Source organism: Symphalangus syndactylus, chromosome 24, assembly GCF_028878055.3.
Source record: "Symphalangus syndactylus isolate Jambi chromosome 24, NHGRI_mSymSyn1-v2.1_pri, whole genome shotgun sequence".
In the NCBI taxonomy this organism is placed as follows: Eukaryota; Metazoa; Chordata; class Mammalia; order Primates; family Hylobatidae; genus Symphalangus; species Symphalangus syndactylus.
In genome coordinates, this window is record NC_072446.2 from 9,585,912 (window position 1) to 9,601,280 (window position 15,369).

Below are 15,369 nucleotides of genomic sequence, written 5' to 3' on the forward strand. Positions count from 1 at the left end.
GCCCGGCGGGCTTTCCCATCCGGGTCCTCAGAGGCCGCGAGCTCGTCCACAGGCTGCCCGGCGGGCTTTCCCATCCGGGTCCTCAGAGGCCGTGAGCTCGTCCACAGGCTGCCCGGTGGGCTTTCCCATCCGGGTCCTCAGAGGCCGTGAGCTGGTCCACAGGCTGCCCGGTGGGCTTTCACATCCGGGTCCTCAGCGGCCGTGAGCTGGTCCACAGGCTGCCCGGTGGGCTTTCCCATCCGGGTCCTCAGAGGCCGTGAGCTCGTCCACAGGCTGCCCGGTGGGCTTTCCCATCCGGGTCCTCAGAGGCCGTGAGCTCGTCCACAGGCTGCCCGGTGGGCTTTCCCATCCGAGTCCTCAGAGGCCGTGAGCCCGGGAGGCAGGAGGCAGAAGGCAGAAGGCAGATGGGGCCATTCGCAGTCTAGTCTTTGTTGATGACAGGGGAGGGGCCGAGGCAGGACTCTGAGCGGGAAAGGCGTGACCTGACCCTGCCTGAGGAGGACCTCGCAGCTGCTGTGTGAAAGGGAGGGTCTGGGGATGATGGGAGGGCAGAAGCCATTAGGAGGCTGCTGTGCTGACCGAGGGCAGGCCGGGAGAGGTGGGGAGCGGCCGCATTCTAGATGATCGCGGGAGGAAGAACCAACAGGATGTGAGCTGCGAGGATGCATGATTTGCCATCAACAGAATCTGGGGGTGTGGGTGGGCGGGTCTGGGGGAGACCGCAGCTCCATCTGAAACGTGCTGCGTCGGAGGCGGCCTCACACCTCTGACATCCTGCACCCCGCTGGATCCGTGAGTCTGGGGTTCAGCACTGGGGTCTGGGTAGGCTGTGGGAAGGATACTGGATGAGATCCCCAAGGGGGCAGACACAGCTAGGAAAAAGGCCAAAGGACCGAATCCCAAGCCCTCCAGAATGAAAATGTCGGGGAAAAGAAGAATCGGCAAAGGGGACTGAGGATGAGTCACCAGGAGGTCACTCTAAGTATTCGCTGAAATAGTGATTTTACAAGGGGGAGGAAGGTCTATTGCATGAACTCTAAACTGGTCACCGCAGAACCAACGTTGTTCAAGACTGAAAACAACCATCAGACTTCCAGTTTCTGATCATGAGGGACTAGTTAATCTGGACTCATCATTTTTCTGAGGGTGACTACAAAAGCTGAGCAAAATGTTAAAAATATTTACTTGGAATGCAAACAAAATCCCGGGAAGGACAAAGACCCAGAATGAAAAAAGCCTTCGGGACGCTCACTTTTCCCCCAAAGCATTTGCTGCTTCAGATAGCTCAGAGCCCAGTGAGGAGCTCTGAGAGCCTGCTGGAGCCAGACAGGGAGAGATTCAGCCCATCTGAGAGTGGGGAGTTATGAACATCCCCCCGACCCCCACCATTTTGAGTTGGGACAACAAATAACCACACCCTAGACATAAGGGTGGATAGAAGGAGACTGGCTCTTGCAGCAACTCAGGGCCTTTTGCACCACTGCCAGGGTAGGAAAACCTAAACTGTAATCATCTTGAAATGATTTCAATCCCTGAAACTAGAGTAAGATGATCCAGGACCCCTAGGGCCCCATGTCTCGCAGATGCAAACATAAACCCTCTCTGGAGGAAAATAAAATAGACCTCAAATGATTTCTACAAAATGATTTTACAAATACAATGTTCAGTCCACAATAAAAATTCTAGACAATTGAAAAAACAAATCAGCAAGAATGAAAGCAGCAGAGACCATAGGCAGCAGATCTACCAGTCCAGACACTAGAGTTGTGAGACAGAGACTGGAACATAACTGTGCTTACAGCATTTGCAGAAATAGAGGCAGGATTTAGAATTTCAGCAAAAAAAAAAACAAAACAAAAAAACTACAAAAACCAAATGAAAATTCTAGCACTGAAAAATAAAATCACTTAAATTATAAACTTAGTGGCTTTAATAGCAAATTCAGCTGAAGAGAGAATTAGTGAAGTGGAAAATAGGTCAGTAGAAAATATTCAGAATGAAGTATGGATAATACAAATGGAAAATACAGATGACAGGTCAAGATACACAAAGGATTCAGGAAGAAGGACCAATATATTTGTAATTGGATCCCAGAGAGGAGATGAGAGAACATGAGGTTGAAGCAATATTCCAGAGTTAATAGCCAGGAAATTTCTAAAAGTAATCAAAATCATCAAGTCACAAATTCAAGAACCCCACAAACCCAAAAAGGATAAATGTAATTAATTCCAGTCCAGTGTGTGAGAAGCTTGGAAACAATCAATTTTTTCACAAGAACAAAACATGAGCAAACTGAAAGTCAATAATACTTCTTATATTCAACAGATGATGAGGTCACAGGGCAAACCACTGCCCAAAAAAGTTGTAGAGACGACAGACAGATGCAGAGAATCCCAATTCTACAGAGCAGACACCTCCCTGGGAACCACTGCCAGGTTGGGAAAACCTAAACTGTCACTGGCAGATTGCTGGAGGCTGTGTGGCTAAGCTTGACAGTTAAAAACTCCAGGGCCCAGTCTTAGGGTGGAGGACACACTTCTGTGAGTTTTACCTGCACAAACTCTACCGGATCCCCAAAGTAAATGCCAGAGAAAAATCCCTTTGTGCTTTGGACAAGGGGAGGGGAGAAGTAGCACTTTCGAAATATGCCAGAGCATTCTGTTCTTCCTCTGCCCTCGAGAGAAACTATTTTTAACCTACCAGAGTTTAATCAGAGTAACCAACCTGGAGGAAGGGAAGTATCAACTCCAGCACCCTCCAGTCTTGTATGTTGGGAAGGGAAACACACAACCCCATTCTCTATCCCTCCTGTCTCATTTAAGAAGGAAAAACAGGCTGGGCATGGTGGCTCACACCTGTAATCCCAGCATTTTGGAAGGCTGAGGCAGGTGGATCATCTGAGGTCAGGAGTTCGAGACCAGCCTGACCAATATGGAGAAACCCCGTCTCTACTAAAAATACAAAATTAGCTAGGCATGGTGGTGTGCACCTGTAATCCCAGCTACTCACGAGGCTGAGGCAGGAGAATCACTTGAACCCAGAAGGTGGAGGTTGCAGTGAGCCGAGATGATGCCACTGCACTCCAGCCTGGGCTACAGAGCAAGACTCCGTCTCAAAAAAAAAAAACAGTGTCCAACTTAAGAAAGCGTTGAGTGAGCTTGTCATGCATTCCTACAGAGAGTACAACCGCAATATATTCTACAATAGCAAAGCAAAATAAGTAAAATCATTCGAAGTAAACTAACTAAACAGAAAGGCTTTCCAAGAACTGGGCAGCTGTTGGAACCAAGCCAATAGAGGATTGACTGACAGTTCATCAATGGCAGAGATGTGAGCATCTAAAGCTCTCATAGCCTGGGTAATGGTCTGGAACATAATAAAATCCCCACAGACTTAGGTTGGCCGGTTGACTATGCCAGGGCAACCCAGAGGTGGAGGAAAGTGGCAATTCTCCACATACCCAACCGTTGTGATTATGTAGACAGGCTAAAGTCTGTGCCTACTCAGTAAATAAATCACTCTCTGCATGATTCCAACTTGTGCCTAAAAGTAGTATGCCAATCCAGGTATTTATGCCACCCATCCCTCTCATCTCTTAGGAACAGGAATCAGAGGTCACTGACTGGCTCATGGGAATAAACGGGATCAGTCTCTTGTGTTCCGTTGGCCTGTGGGGCTTTATAAGAGACAGGTTTAATTTGAGATAAGTGGACCCAGCTGTTTATTCCCAGAAGTTTAACTGCAGTTGGGCTACTAAGGAGAACTTGATAGAGTCCCTTCCACTTGGGAAAGTTGATCTGCTGAGGATCCTTCCTTCCAAGTTTTTAATAGGACCCAGTCTCCCGGCTGGGTTGGAACCAGATTCTCTTCCTCAGTGGGGAAAGGGAGTCTTTGATTTCCATAGTCAAGGAGTGTGTTTTGTACTTGTCTTAAGTTGATCACATAATTCTGTAGCTTGAAAGTTTCTATGTCTATTATGAGGTCTGTAGTTAAGAAAGGCCTTGTATACATTATTTCGAAAGGGCTGAGATGCAGATTTCCCTTAGGGGCCATCCGAACCTGTAATAAGGCTACAGGTAATAAAGACCTCCAGGTTTCTGATGTCTCTTGGCAAAGTTTAGCAAGAGTCCTTTTTAGAGTTTGATTAGCTCTTTCTACTTCCCCCAAAGACTGTGGCCTCCATGCCGAGTCAAGGCGGTACTGAGTTCCTAGGGCTGAAGATGTGTTTTGGGTAACTGTCGCTGTGAAAGCTGGGCCATTATCACTCTGTAAGCTCTTAGGCTGCCCAACTGTAGGAATTATTTCCTTTAGTAGGAGTTTAGAAACCTCAATTGCCTTTTCAAACCGGGCAGTAGCGCACGCCTGTAATCCCAGCACTTGGGAGGCTGAGGTGGGTGGATCACGAGGTCAGGAGATCGAGACCATCCTGGCGAACACAGTGAAAACCCATCTCTACTAAAAATACAAAAAATTAGCTGGGCGTGGTGGTGAGCGCCTGTAGTCCCAGCTACTCGGGAGGCTGAGGCAGGAGAATGGCAGGAACCCGGGAGGTGGAGCTTGCAGTGAGCCGAGATCGCATCACTGTACTCTGGCCTGGACGACAGAGCGAGACTCCGTCTCAAAAAAAAAAAAGAAAAAACACATTAAATAATAAGTGTTTGCAAGAATACTAAGAGATTGGAGCCCTTGTCGGTTGCTGGTGGAATGTACAATGGTGCAGCTGCTGTGGGAAGCAGCGTATGGGAACCCCTGAAGACCACCTGAGAACTCCCTGAAAGAACTGAAAGCAGGGGCTGCACACGTGCGCTCATCGCTCCCACGGGCCAAACGCTGGAAATAAACAAGCCGGACGTGAACGTGCGGAGACCGCATGAGGTCATTTTCTGAGGTACTTGGAGCAGTCAAATGCAGAGGTGGGCGACGGAGTCGTGGTTTCCAGCGGGTAGGGGAGGAGGGGAGCAGGGGTTACTGGGGACAGTTTGGGAAGATATAAACATTCTGGAGATGGATTGGGGCGTCGGCGGCACAACACCGTGGATGTGTATAATGCCCCTGGGCTGCGCACCTGAAAATGGTCACAACGATCAACTTCATGTGATATACATTTTGACAGAGCACATATATACACGAAAGAAAAGGTGGAGTCTTCAAATCCCAGGGCCTGGGCGTTGTCCCTAAAAGCCAAACAGTGTGGGTCCCAGGGTTGGGGCAGGGGCCTCTGGTAGGATTTCTTTCCGCCTCCCTGTTTTGATCTCTAGAAGACCCTAGGTCCTGTGGAAGGGGAGCATTGAGGAGGTGCCGTCTCTGGGAGAGGCAGGGTGGGTTGTTCCAGTTACTAGCACCATGCCCTGCAGGCGAGAAGCTGGCTGGCCCAAAACCACCCAGCGGGGGCTCTCTCCCGCTCCCCCCACCCAGCGGGGGCTCTCTCCCGCTCCCCCCACCCAGCGGGGGCTCCCTCCCGCTCCCCCCACCCAACCTAACCTCCTGGTGCCCCCACTGTGCCCCACCAGACCTCCCTTCCCCAATCCCAGCAGCATGGACAGCAGTGACGCCCACAGTGTGCTCACTCGGGCCACAGCACAGCCCGGTCTTTGGGCACCCCCAGGGCCAGGGCGCGGTGGGAGCCAGGGGCCGCTGCAGGGTCGGCTGCCCGGCCACAGGTGCTGTCTCCCGGGAGGGCGGGGGAACCACCGGTTCAGAACAGCCCGGGACAAGTGAGTCCGCAGTTACAGACCCACTCCACAGGGCCGTCGCTAGACCACACGTGTTGTGGACAGACCCCACTTTACAGATGTGGAAACTGAGGCCAGAAAGGCTGAGCAGCTGGCCTGGTAAACGCCTCGGCCGCGCGGAGCCGCTTCGCACCCTCCACAGCCTCGCCCACAGGAGGTTCGAGAAGCTGGTCAAGGTGCGGGGCTGCTTCATCGGCTGGGACCCCCGCTCAGCCCTCAACCCCCCAGGCTCACCTGCTCCTATGCAAACGGGCAGCGTCCAACCCCAGCTCGGAGGGGCACTCGATGGCGGAGACGGCAGGTTCCTCCAGCTCCCCTACCATGTGGGTGCCTGTGAAACAGCCCCCAGCGTCCACCTGAGCAGAATCCGGGAGGGCTTGGGAACGCGCATTTTCACCCCTCCCGGCTCCTCTTGAGAAACACGGGTTCTGAGCCGCTGGGTGCAATCTCCAAGCCAGCCAGCAGGTGGCAGCGTCGCACCGAAAACGCCGCCCCTGAAGCTGGCGGGGCTGAAGCCCGGAATTTGTGGCTGGTCCCGCAGGGGCCGCAGCAGGGGCCTCCCCCGGGTGCTGTTTCGTGCGCCTCACCCCTTACCCCCTGCCCATCCCTGCCTCCAACCCTCTGAGCCAAGGTCGATCGATTCTATTGAAGATTAACTGGGCCTGGGAACTGGCCCAGAGCCCTGGCTCCCTGCTGTGGAGTTCGGACCTCCCAAAGCCCCGGCCCAGCCCCAACCCCAGCCCCATGGCGTCAGCGTCTCTGGCTTTAATGAGGACCCTGCTCCAGCCGACGCTTTGAAAGCCACTTAGCCACTCTCACCCGTACTCGTGATGTCAATTACCGCGTACCCCTCAGAGGCCTCCCGACCAGCGCTGGCTGCACCTCCCCTCGGGGGCCTCCGACATTCTCCAGGCCCATAGCTTCCCCTCCTGGTCAACCCCATCCTCCTGCTCCCCCAGCTCCGGGGACCTGTGGAGCCACCTTCCCCATGGCCCCCACCAGCCCGGCAGCAGTGCCAGAGTGGCTCTCCGAATGGCCACGGCGCCTTTCTTCCCATAAAGACCAAACTCCCCGCGTGATTCAAACTGTCCCATAGGCCTGGTCCCGCCCCTCTATCTCCCGGCCCCACCCAGGTCCCTCACTGCCCTCCCCTGTGCCAGGCCGCCTCCGGCCACCTGAATGCTCCCCCGACCCCGGCCCGTGGCCACAAGGACACCCACTCACTCTTCAGACCCAGGCCCAAACACAGCGGCCTCCTGCACACCAGGTCTCCCCAATTCCCGGTCTATGCATCAGCCCCGAAGGCGGGGTGGGGCCCCAGGACAGCGCCTCAGACAGACGCTTCCATCCTCGGGGCCCCTGAGCTCCTGGCGGGCGTGTGCTGAGGGTGAGGCCGGTGCTGCAGGCCGCCAGCCCGGCAGAGGCTGCCTCAGGCTCATTCCCCTCCGCCAGGACAAAGGCCTGAGTTTCCCACGGCGACTTATCCATGCGTCTGTCTTCTCACACCCCGCACCTGCCAGGGAAACACCGGGTCACTGCTGCGTTCCCAGAACCTTCCAGACAGCACATCCGCCCCACACACGTGCAGCTCCCACTCCCCTCCCGGGGCTGCGCACACAGCCCCATCGTTGTGGCTCCTCCTGGGGCGGAGCCTGGAGAACTGAGAGGGTATGCGGCCCTTCCCAGGTCACACAGAAGGGCCGGTCGGGCCGCTCCACCTCGTGCCAGAGGCCAGGGTGGCCCAGTCTCCCACCCAAGTGAGGACCGGAGAAGCCACTATCCCTCAGCACACTCTAGCCTCAGCACTCGGCCCGGCCTCCAGGCAGGTTCCCACCTGGGAGAAGCGCTGGGGTCCTGGCCTTCATGCGGGGTTGGAAAAGGACTGAAACGGCGAGTCCGAGGCTGGCCACATTCCCATCCAGTGTGGCTGGACCCCAGGGGTTCGGAGGACCCCGGAAAGCCCACCAGGCCTCAGGCGTTTCGCTGATGGATGCCCAGGAAGCGGCTGGCAGGGAGGAGGCCGTCCTGCAGCTCACAGAGCCCCCACTCCCACCCCGGGGAGCCCCAGGCCGCTCTGCCCTCCACCTTCCTGCCCTCCTCGGCCTGCAACGCTCGTGGCGTTTTTCAACAGGTTCTAGAAACTCCCTCTTACTCTGCCCCTCAAGCCTGGCCACAGGGCGCCCCGAGCGGGGAGTGTGCAGGCTCCGGGTACACGCTGCGCCGCGGCTGCACTAGAGCGCCCACGACCCTGACCCCGACCGGAAGCAGCCCCTCAGCGGGACAGGGTGTTGGCGCTGGTGCTGCTGCTATTGCTGCGCGCCCCCCCGCTCTGGCCCCTACGTGTCGCCAGGGACTCTTGCGCTGGGGTCAGACTCAAAGACGGACCGAGGCGGGTGCCCACGTGGGACGCGTGCGTTTGGTGGCGGAATCCCCGGGGCAGCCGGAGGCGGCGGCCGGGGAGTCGAGAAGCCAGTACGAGAGCTCCAGGACCCCGCCGCCCCGCGCCGCCCCTAGGTCCAGAGCCCCCACCCCCGGCCTGTGAGCCTGCGGCGCTGGTGCAGCCGGGTCCAGGAAGAGGAGCTCACCCGGACCCCCTGATTGGACAGCAGCGAAGTCCCACCGGGCGCCTCCGCGGCTTAAAACCGAAGCGGGGGCGAGTGGGAGGTAGATCACGCCCCCTGCGCGTCGCGGCTGGGAGGGAGAGGAGGTGCGAGAGAAGGAAGAGGCGGGAGAGGCAGCGGGCGCCGAGGCTCTGGGACCCGCAGGCAAGCCAGACCGACGCGCAGAGCCAGGAGCCTCATCGCAGCGGCAGCGGCGGGCTCGGGAGGGCCTCGGGGGCGGCCCACCCGCATGAGCATCCGCCCACCCGGCGAGCCCCCGAGCCCAGGCGGCGCGGCCATGGCCGAGCTCAAGTCGCTGTCGGGGGACGCATACCTGGCACTGAGCCACGGCTACGCGGCGGCGGCTGCGGGTCTCGCCTACGCGGCGGCGCGAGGACCCGAAGCGGCCGGCGGCTACGGCGCTCCGGGCCCGGGCGGCGACCTCCCCGCAGCGCCCGCACCTCGCGCCCCAGCTCAGGCGGCAGAGAGCAGCGGCGAACAGAGCGGTGACGAGGACGACGCCTTCGAGCAGCGGCGGCGGCGGCGCGGGCCAGGGAGCGCGGCGGACGGGCGGCGGCGGCCGCGAGAGCAGCGGTCCCTGCGGCTCAGCATCAACGCGCGCGAGCGGCGGCGCATGCACGACCTAAACGACGCGCTGGACGGGCTGCGGGCGGTCATCCCCTACGCGCACAGCCCGTCGGTGCGCAAGCTCTCCAAGATCGCCACGCTGCTGCTCGCCAAGAACTATATCCTCATGCAGGCGCAGGCCCTGGACGAGATGCGGCGCCTGGTGGCCTTCCTCAACCAGGGCCAGGGCCTGGCCGCGCCCGTGGCCGCCGCGCCCTTGACGCCCTTCGGCCAGGCCACTGTGTGCCCCTTCTCGGCAGGCGCCGCGCTGGGGCCCTGCCCTGACAAGTGCGCCGCCTTCTCCGGGACGCCCTCCGCGCTTTGCAAACACTGTCACGAGAAGCCGTGACCGCGCGGGCCCGCGCCCCTCCCGCACGCGTCCTCCGATCGCCCCTGTGAGTGTCGCTCTGCCCGGACAGGAAAGGCCTATTGGGACCCTGCAGACCGGGAGGAGGCGGCCCGACTTCGCTTCCAGCCTGTGCGCGGTGAACAGTTTGGCGCAGCGGGAAGCGCCAAGGCCGTCGGGGCGCGGGATTGAGCTCGAGAGCCGGACGCCGGACACTGCGCCCGGGAACTCGCGGCACCCACTGGGTACTGTCGGGACCCAGCAAGTCTAGGAACGGGGGTGGGTAGAGCATCCTTCGGGCACTGCCGCTCGCCCCCAAAAGAAGACCACCGCGGGGTCCCAGGGCCACGGCGAGGACGGGCACTGGTCAGATTCCGGACAGGCGGTCCTGGCCGGAGGCGCACGAAGGGTGGAGACGAAGCAAAGCCGGACTTACTGGCTCCTGATCCTCTCGCAGTGGGCCTCGCGCTCCCGCTCCAGCCCGCCCTTCGTGCTAAACTGCAGGGCAGTGCTCTGTTCCTGAGGACGCGCGTGGCCGGCACCTCCCACCTCGGTGGCTCCGAGACTCCGCAGCCCTGCGGAGAGCCCACGATGGTCGTCTGCAGAGGAGCTGGACCCCGGGGGCAGGAAGACCCCGGGCGAAGAGCTTTTGGCCTTTTCCAAGTAGGAGTTTGTTCTACTGGGAAGTGGACGTCGTCGCCAGCTGCCTCAAAGTCTGAGGAATTTGTCCCCTAAACGTCCCCTGGCCCCCCGCACCGCCGCCATCCCCTGCCTGGGACGTCAGCGGGGTGGAGTTGGATGGAGACCGCTTTGCGGGCCCTCTGCCTCGGGGGCTGCGTGGAGGAGGGTCCTCACAGCCCGCGCCCTACTTAACCCTGACGGTCAGGGGAGGGCCCCATCTAGCCCTGGTGTCCAGCAAACCCCCTCCCCACCGATCCCCTCGCCCTTCCGAGGGAGGAGGCCGGGCTACGGGTGAGTAAGCTGCTGCGGGCCCCGCGCCCCGCCGGCTGTGAACGGAGATGCGCTGCGCAGTGCCCGTCCTGCGCAGCTCCCAGCTCTGCCACCATCCAGGGTCCAGGGAGCCGGGCAGGGTGCCCCTGGGGACCCAGCTGTCCGCGCCGGTTTACGCCCCGCGGCCCCGCCGCAGTATCCGGCTTTATTAACCCAATTTCCTCGGCTGTCGGTAATGCCAAGGGGAGAGGGCCGCCGCCCTGCAACGCGCCTGTCTACAGCGTTTAACTTTGATTAATGCATTCCAGAGGACCTTCTGTACTTGCAAAATGAAGTGTATGATTAAGTCTTATTCATGAAGACATATGCCTAATACTGGTTTCTGCTAATTTCCACTTTTATTTCTTCATTGTCTTTTTTTTTTCCCCTAACAGACTAGTTTATCGGTTTTGCACATTTGAAAAGCTGAGTGCCAGACACCGTTTTTCCCCTTTTAGATAAAGTGGGAAAGCTGGAAACTCAAATGCCCTTCACTTCTAGGGTCATTTCAACGTGATTTGAATAAATTACCTGCTTATCAGAATTTGAAACAGGAGTGTTTATTCTGGTTAAAATCGGAGACACTGGTACATAATTTATATTGAGAATAAAGCATTTTATTTCCATGTATTTTATAAAAAATAGTATGGTTAAATTTTAATATCAAGTGAAATAGTGTTCATTTGTAGCTGAATTCACCATAATTTCAATTTTCAGATAATTGCGTCCACTCGAAACTAGAGTCTGAAGAGTCTCCGAGACGCTAAAACTCATCCAAAAGCAACCACTTATTATAGCAAATGTGTGAAATCATAAGGAAAAGGGCAGAGGAAAAAAATCTCTCTCTCTTTGGGTGGAGAGTAAGTTTTTGAAAGAAACACTTCACTAATCACAAATTCTTCCGATAATTTAAATAAAAATTCAAGTTACATTTAAACTTTTTTGTACATGACAAAGCCGTCTGTCTACTGTTCCACAAACGTCTGCGTGCCTCTCACTTGGCCTGAGCGGAGTGTAGTGTTTCAGAGAAGAATTATCTCGCCTTCTCTGCAGTGGCTGCCCGTGAAGCCACCTGGGCAATCACAGTGTCATTTGGCCTTTCTCAGATTTGCCCAAGGATCTTCTCATTCCAAGACAGCCCTCCACGGCCTGTGTGCCCACATCTGGCAAACAGCAAAGTAGAACCCACGCGGGTGCCTGTGCAAGCCCGTGGCTCCCAAGAAACGTCGGGGGCTGCTCGTGTTTTCTCTGACAGCTGTGCTCCTGCAGGTGTGTTGAGAATGGCTGCGGATCACCCGGAAGGAACTTCACGGTCACCACCCACCAGGAGCCACCCTTCCCCCAACACTCAGGTAGGAACCAAACACGAAAGAGCTTTGCTTCCAGCTGAGCTTTTCAAGACGCTCACCGTGTTTTGTTTTGTTTTGTTTTTAGGGCAGAGTCTCGCTCCATCACGGAGGCTGGAGTGCAGTGGCACCGTCTTGGCTTGGCTCACTGCAGCCTCTGTCTCCCGGATTCAAGCGATTCTTCTGCCTCAGCCTCCCTAATAGGTGAGACTACAGATGTGCACCACCACGTCTGGCTAATTTTTGTATTTTTTCGTAGAGATGGGGCTTCATCATGTTGGCCAGGCTGGTCTTGAACTCCTGACCTCAAGTGATCTGCCTGCCTCGGCCTCCCAAGTGCTGGGATTATAGGCTGAGCCACCACGTCTGGCTGAGATGCTCACCTTTAAATTCCTTCTAGGTAGAAATGTGCAGGCTGTGGGAGGTGGGAGGCCAAGTCCCCAGAACCGAGGTGGTCACACCACCCCCTGTGACCAGTGTTGCTGTAGGGAGAGAATGTGGTCATGTGTAGAATTTTACATTTTCAACTGGCCATATTAAAAAAGGAAATAGAAGCAGATGAAATTATTTTTATTGATAACTTAATACTTATCCCAATACATCCAAAACATCATTTCAGTGTGTCATCAATATTTAAAGTTATTCGATATTTTACTTTCTTTGGCACTAAGTCTTCAAGTTCCAGCATGTGTTTTGCACTTAAAGCCCAGCTCAGTTCGTACCAGCCATGTTTCAACGCGTTTCAGTGCTCAGTGGCCACGCGTGGTTTGGCAGCCTCGGGTTTTGCAGCTCTCGGCCGTGAAAACGCCAAGCATACAAAGCGCTCCCTGCTTCTTTCTCTTTGTTTAATAATAACCAGGAAATGCCCGTGGACTCAGGGAGTCCATTCTAGAGCTGGGCAAATAGGAAATGCCCCATCCTTGTTTCTTTTCCAATCCTGATTCATCGAGCCTTTCTCCAGAGTGCCGGCTGGAGCTGGGGCTATGGCTGGGGCCCAGGCCGGCAGCAGGAAAGGCAGAGGCTGTACCCACTGAGTCACTGGGTCCACATGCCCCTCCAGCCTCACACGCGCCAACCACACCCAAGCCTAGGAAACAGGAGACAGCGGATTACAAGGCCACAGAGTAAAGGTGTGGGCCCTGCTGGCTGCTGCTTGAGCGACTCACAGATCAAGACCTGTTCTTTTTTTTTTTTTTTTTTGAGATGGAGTCTCACTCTGTTGCCCAGGCTGAAGTGCTGTGATGCGATCTCTGCTCACTACAACCTCTGCCTCCTGGGTTCAAGCTGTTCTTCTGCCTCAGTCTCCTGAGTAACTGAGATTATAGACGAGTGCCACCACGCTCAGCTAATTTGTGTGTTTTTAGTAGAGACGGTGTTTTGCCATGTTGCCCAGGCTGGTCTTGAACTCCTGAGTGATCCACTTGCCTCAGCCTCCCAAAGTGCTGGGATTACAGGCGTGAGCCACCGCGCCCGGCCAAGACCCATTCTCTTGATGGCTTGGCCTCTCTTTGGAAAGGGGTCCCTTTGTGAAGCCTAGTTTGTGGGAGCTTGGGGCAGGCTTCTCCGAGCCCAGTGGCTCTGTAAGAGTCCCTCGTGGGGTCAGGAGACGCAGGTTGCCTGACCTAGGTCCCACTCTTGCCTTCATGCACTGATGGCCATGCCTGCTTCCTTGCTCCCCAGGGACTCTCCAGCTTGCTGGGTAAAAATAGAGGGCCCAGCAGGTTAGAAAACAAACGGGGTTCACAGGGCCTCTCCTTTTTTCATTTCTTTTTTTTTTTTTTTGAGACAGAGTCTTGCTCTGTTGCCCAGGCTGGAGTGCAGTGGTGTGATCTCGGCTCACTGCAACCTCCACCTCCCGGGTTCAAGCAATTCTGCCTCAGCCTCCTGAGTAGCTGAGAGGCGCCCGCCACCACGTCCAGCTAATTTTTTTGTATTTTTAGCAGAGATGGGGTTTCACCATGTTGGTCAGGCTGGTCTCGGAACACCTGACCTCATGGTCCACCCGCCTCAGCCTCCCGAAGTGCTGGGATTATAGGCGTGAGCCACCGCGCCCAGCCTTTCATTTCTTAAAGAGACAGACGCTTCCGCATTTCCACGCATTTGGATGCCCTGTGGTCAGCGTACTTCAGACAAGGCAGCCCTTAACACGCAGTTTCCTGCCTGAAACCAAGCTGCCAAGGACTTTCCCACCCCTGGGTGAGGCACTGTGGCCCGAGCACTTTTGGTTCCACTGGTGCCCAGTATACGTTACAAAGAGCTTTGCTTCCCCCAGTTAAGAAATTCACTCACCTAAAACTGCATCCCCGGTTTTCAGTACCGGGCGATCTGCCTCCTATCTCAGGGCAGAACTGCCTCGGCTCCAGCTCCACCCCTAGGGCCTGTCCGGTGCCACTGGGTCCATCCAGCCCACAGAAGTTCACGGACAGACCCTGGTTGGCCAGGCACGCCGGGTTCCAACAGCTCCTTTAGCTGATAATTTCATCCCAACCATGGGATTTTTTTTTTTCATGTGTGCAGCTGTCACTAGACTCATTGGGGAACTTTGTTTTACCTTATGGTTAAGCCAATGACCAGCCGCTTGCTTTACAGACGCTTACTTTACCAAATGCGCGTGTCTGTTTCCCTTGCAGGATGGGAACAGGAGAAGAGGCACCTCTTCGTAAAGGACAACACCGTTCTCCTAAAAGGATGGGTGAAATGCACAAACCGTCTTCAACCCCAAAGCCACCCTGGCTTCACCATCGCTCTCCAAAAGACCTCCTGTTGGAACCAGCCACCAGAGGCTCCTAAACCCTGGTTAATCCAGCAGAGAATGATTACAGCAATTTTCTAATGTGAATTTGTTTGTGGTACGTTTTTAGCCTTTAATCGCTTTTGGCATCCCATTTGAAGAGATAGAAATAGAGGGATTTGTGATGTATTAAATTATCTCTCCAACAATTACCTCTTTGAACTCATAACCCTGGATACCGTGTTCCAATACTCCAACCAAAGTCTGTTTCATAAAATCAGAAAGTTGATATGCATTTGCAAATTTAATCCCAAAGGGACAAAACCTGTGCTACTCCAAATGCAGAAAAGGTTCAAACAGTTAGCAAAGTCACCTTTGATTCAACTGTTTTACTTGCTGTAAAAAGTGATTTATGCTGTGTTATTTCCAGTCTGCCATGCCTGAGGCATATTTACTCACATAAATGTGTAAAAGCTGTTGTGTAGTAGCTGAATGGAAAGACGGTCACAATTATCCTTGAAGTTAACATAAGAGGAGGAGCCCCTCTGAGGGGCATGCGTGGAAGGGGGTCTCTGAGCACACCGCACGCCGCTGTGGCCTCTCCCGTCTCTGTCCTTCCCTGGTGTGTCTTTGCCCAGGCATCTGTGGGCATCCTCCGAGAGCCACCCTTGCAGGCCAGCAGCCTCTGTGGCTCTGCGTTTCTGGAGGCCACGGTGGTCAGAAACCGCAGAGTGGCGCACGGGCCTGCCAATGGTCGCTGTTGCCCGAGACACACGGCGCCACCATGCATGCCTGCCCCACCTGGGGCCCCTGGACATAGGACCATGATCTTGGCTAAAGTGTGCCTCAGAGAATGTCTGCACCTCTTCCTAGCCAGCCTCGTTTTGCCTCCAAGCTGGGTTCTGTCAAAAGTAATGAGCCCACAGTCAGTTGCTCTCCCGGGACCCCCGATTCACCCTGACGTGAGGCCAATCTCCCCGTGCACGTGGACTGCCCT

At 55.7% G+C, this 15,369-nt stretch overlaps 1 protein-coding gene across 1 annotated transcript; it reads left to right on the forward strand.

Moving 5' to 3' along the window:
- Window positions 1-8,398: 8,398 nt before the first annotated feature.
- BHLHE23 (basic helix-loop-helix family member e23) lies at window positions 8,399-14,357 on the forward strand. The gene is made up of 2 exons (XM_055265452.2): window positions 8,399-10,277; window positions 14,272-14,357. The coding sequence occupies exon 1, from the start codon at window positions 8,583-8,585 to the stop codon at window positions 9,306-9,308; it is 726 nt and encodes a 241-aa protein (XP_055121427.2). The 5' UTR covers window positions 8,399-8,582; the 3' UTR covers window positions 9,309-10,277; window positions 14,272-14,357.
- Window positions 14,358-15,369: the final 1,012 nt, after the last annotated feature.

Bases quoted from the DNA above. Each gene is read 5' to 3' on its own strand.
- BHLHE23 (XM_055265452.2), top strand. From the start codon at position 8,583: ATGAGCATCCGCCCACCCGGCGAGCCCCCGAGCCCAGGCGGCGCGGCC.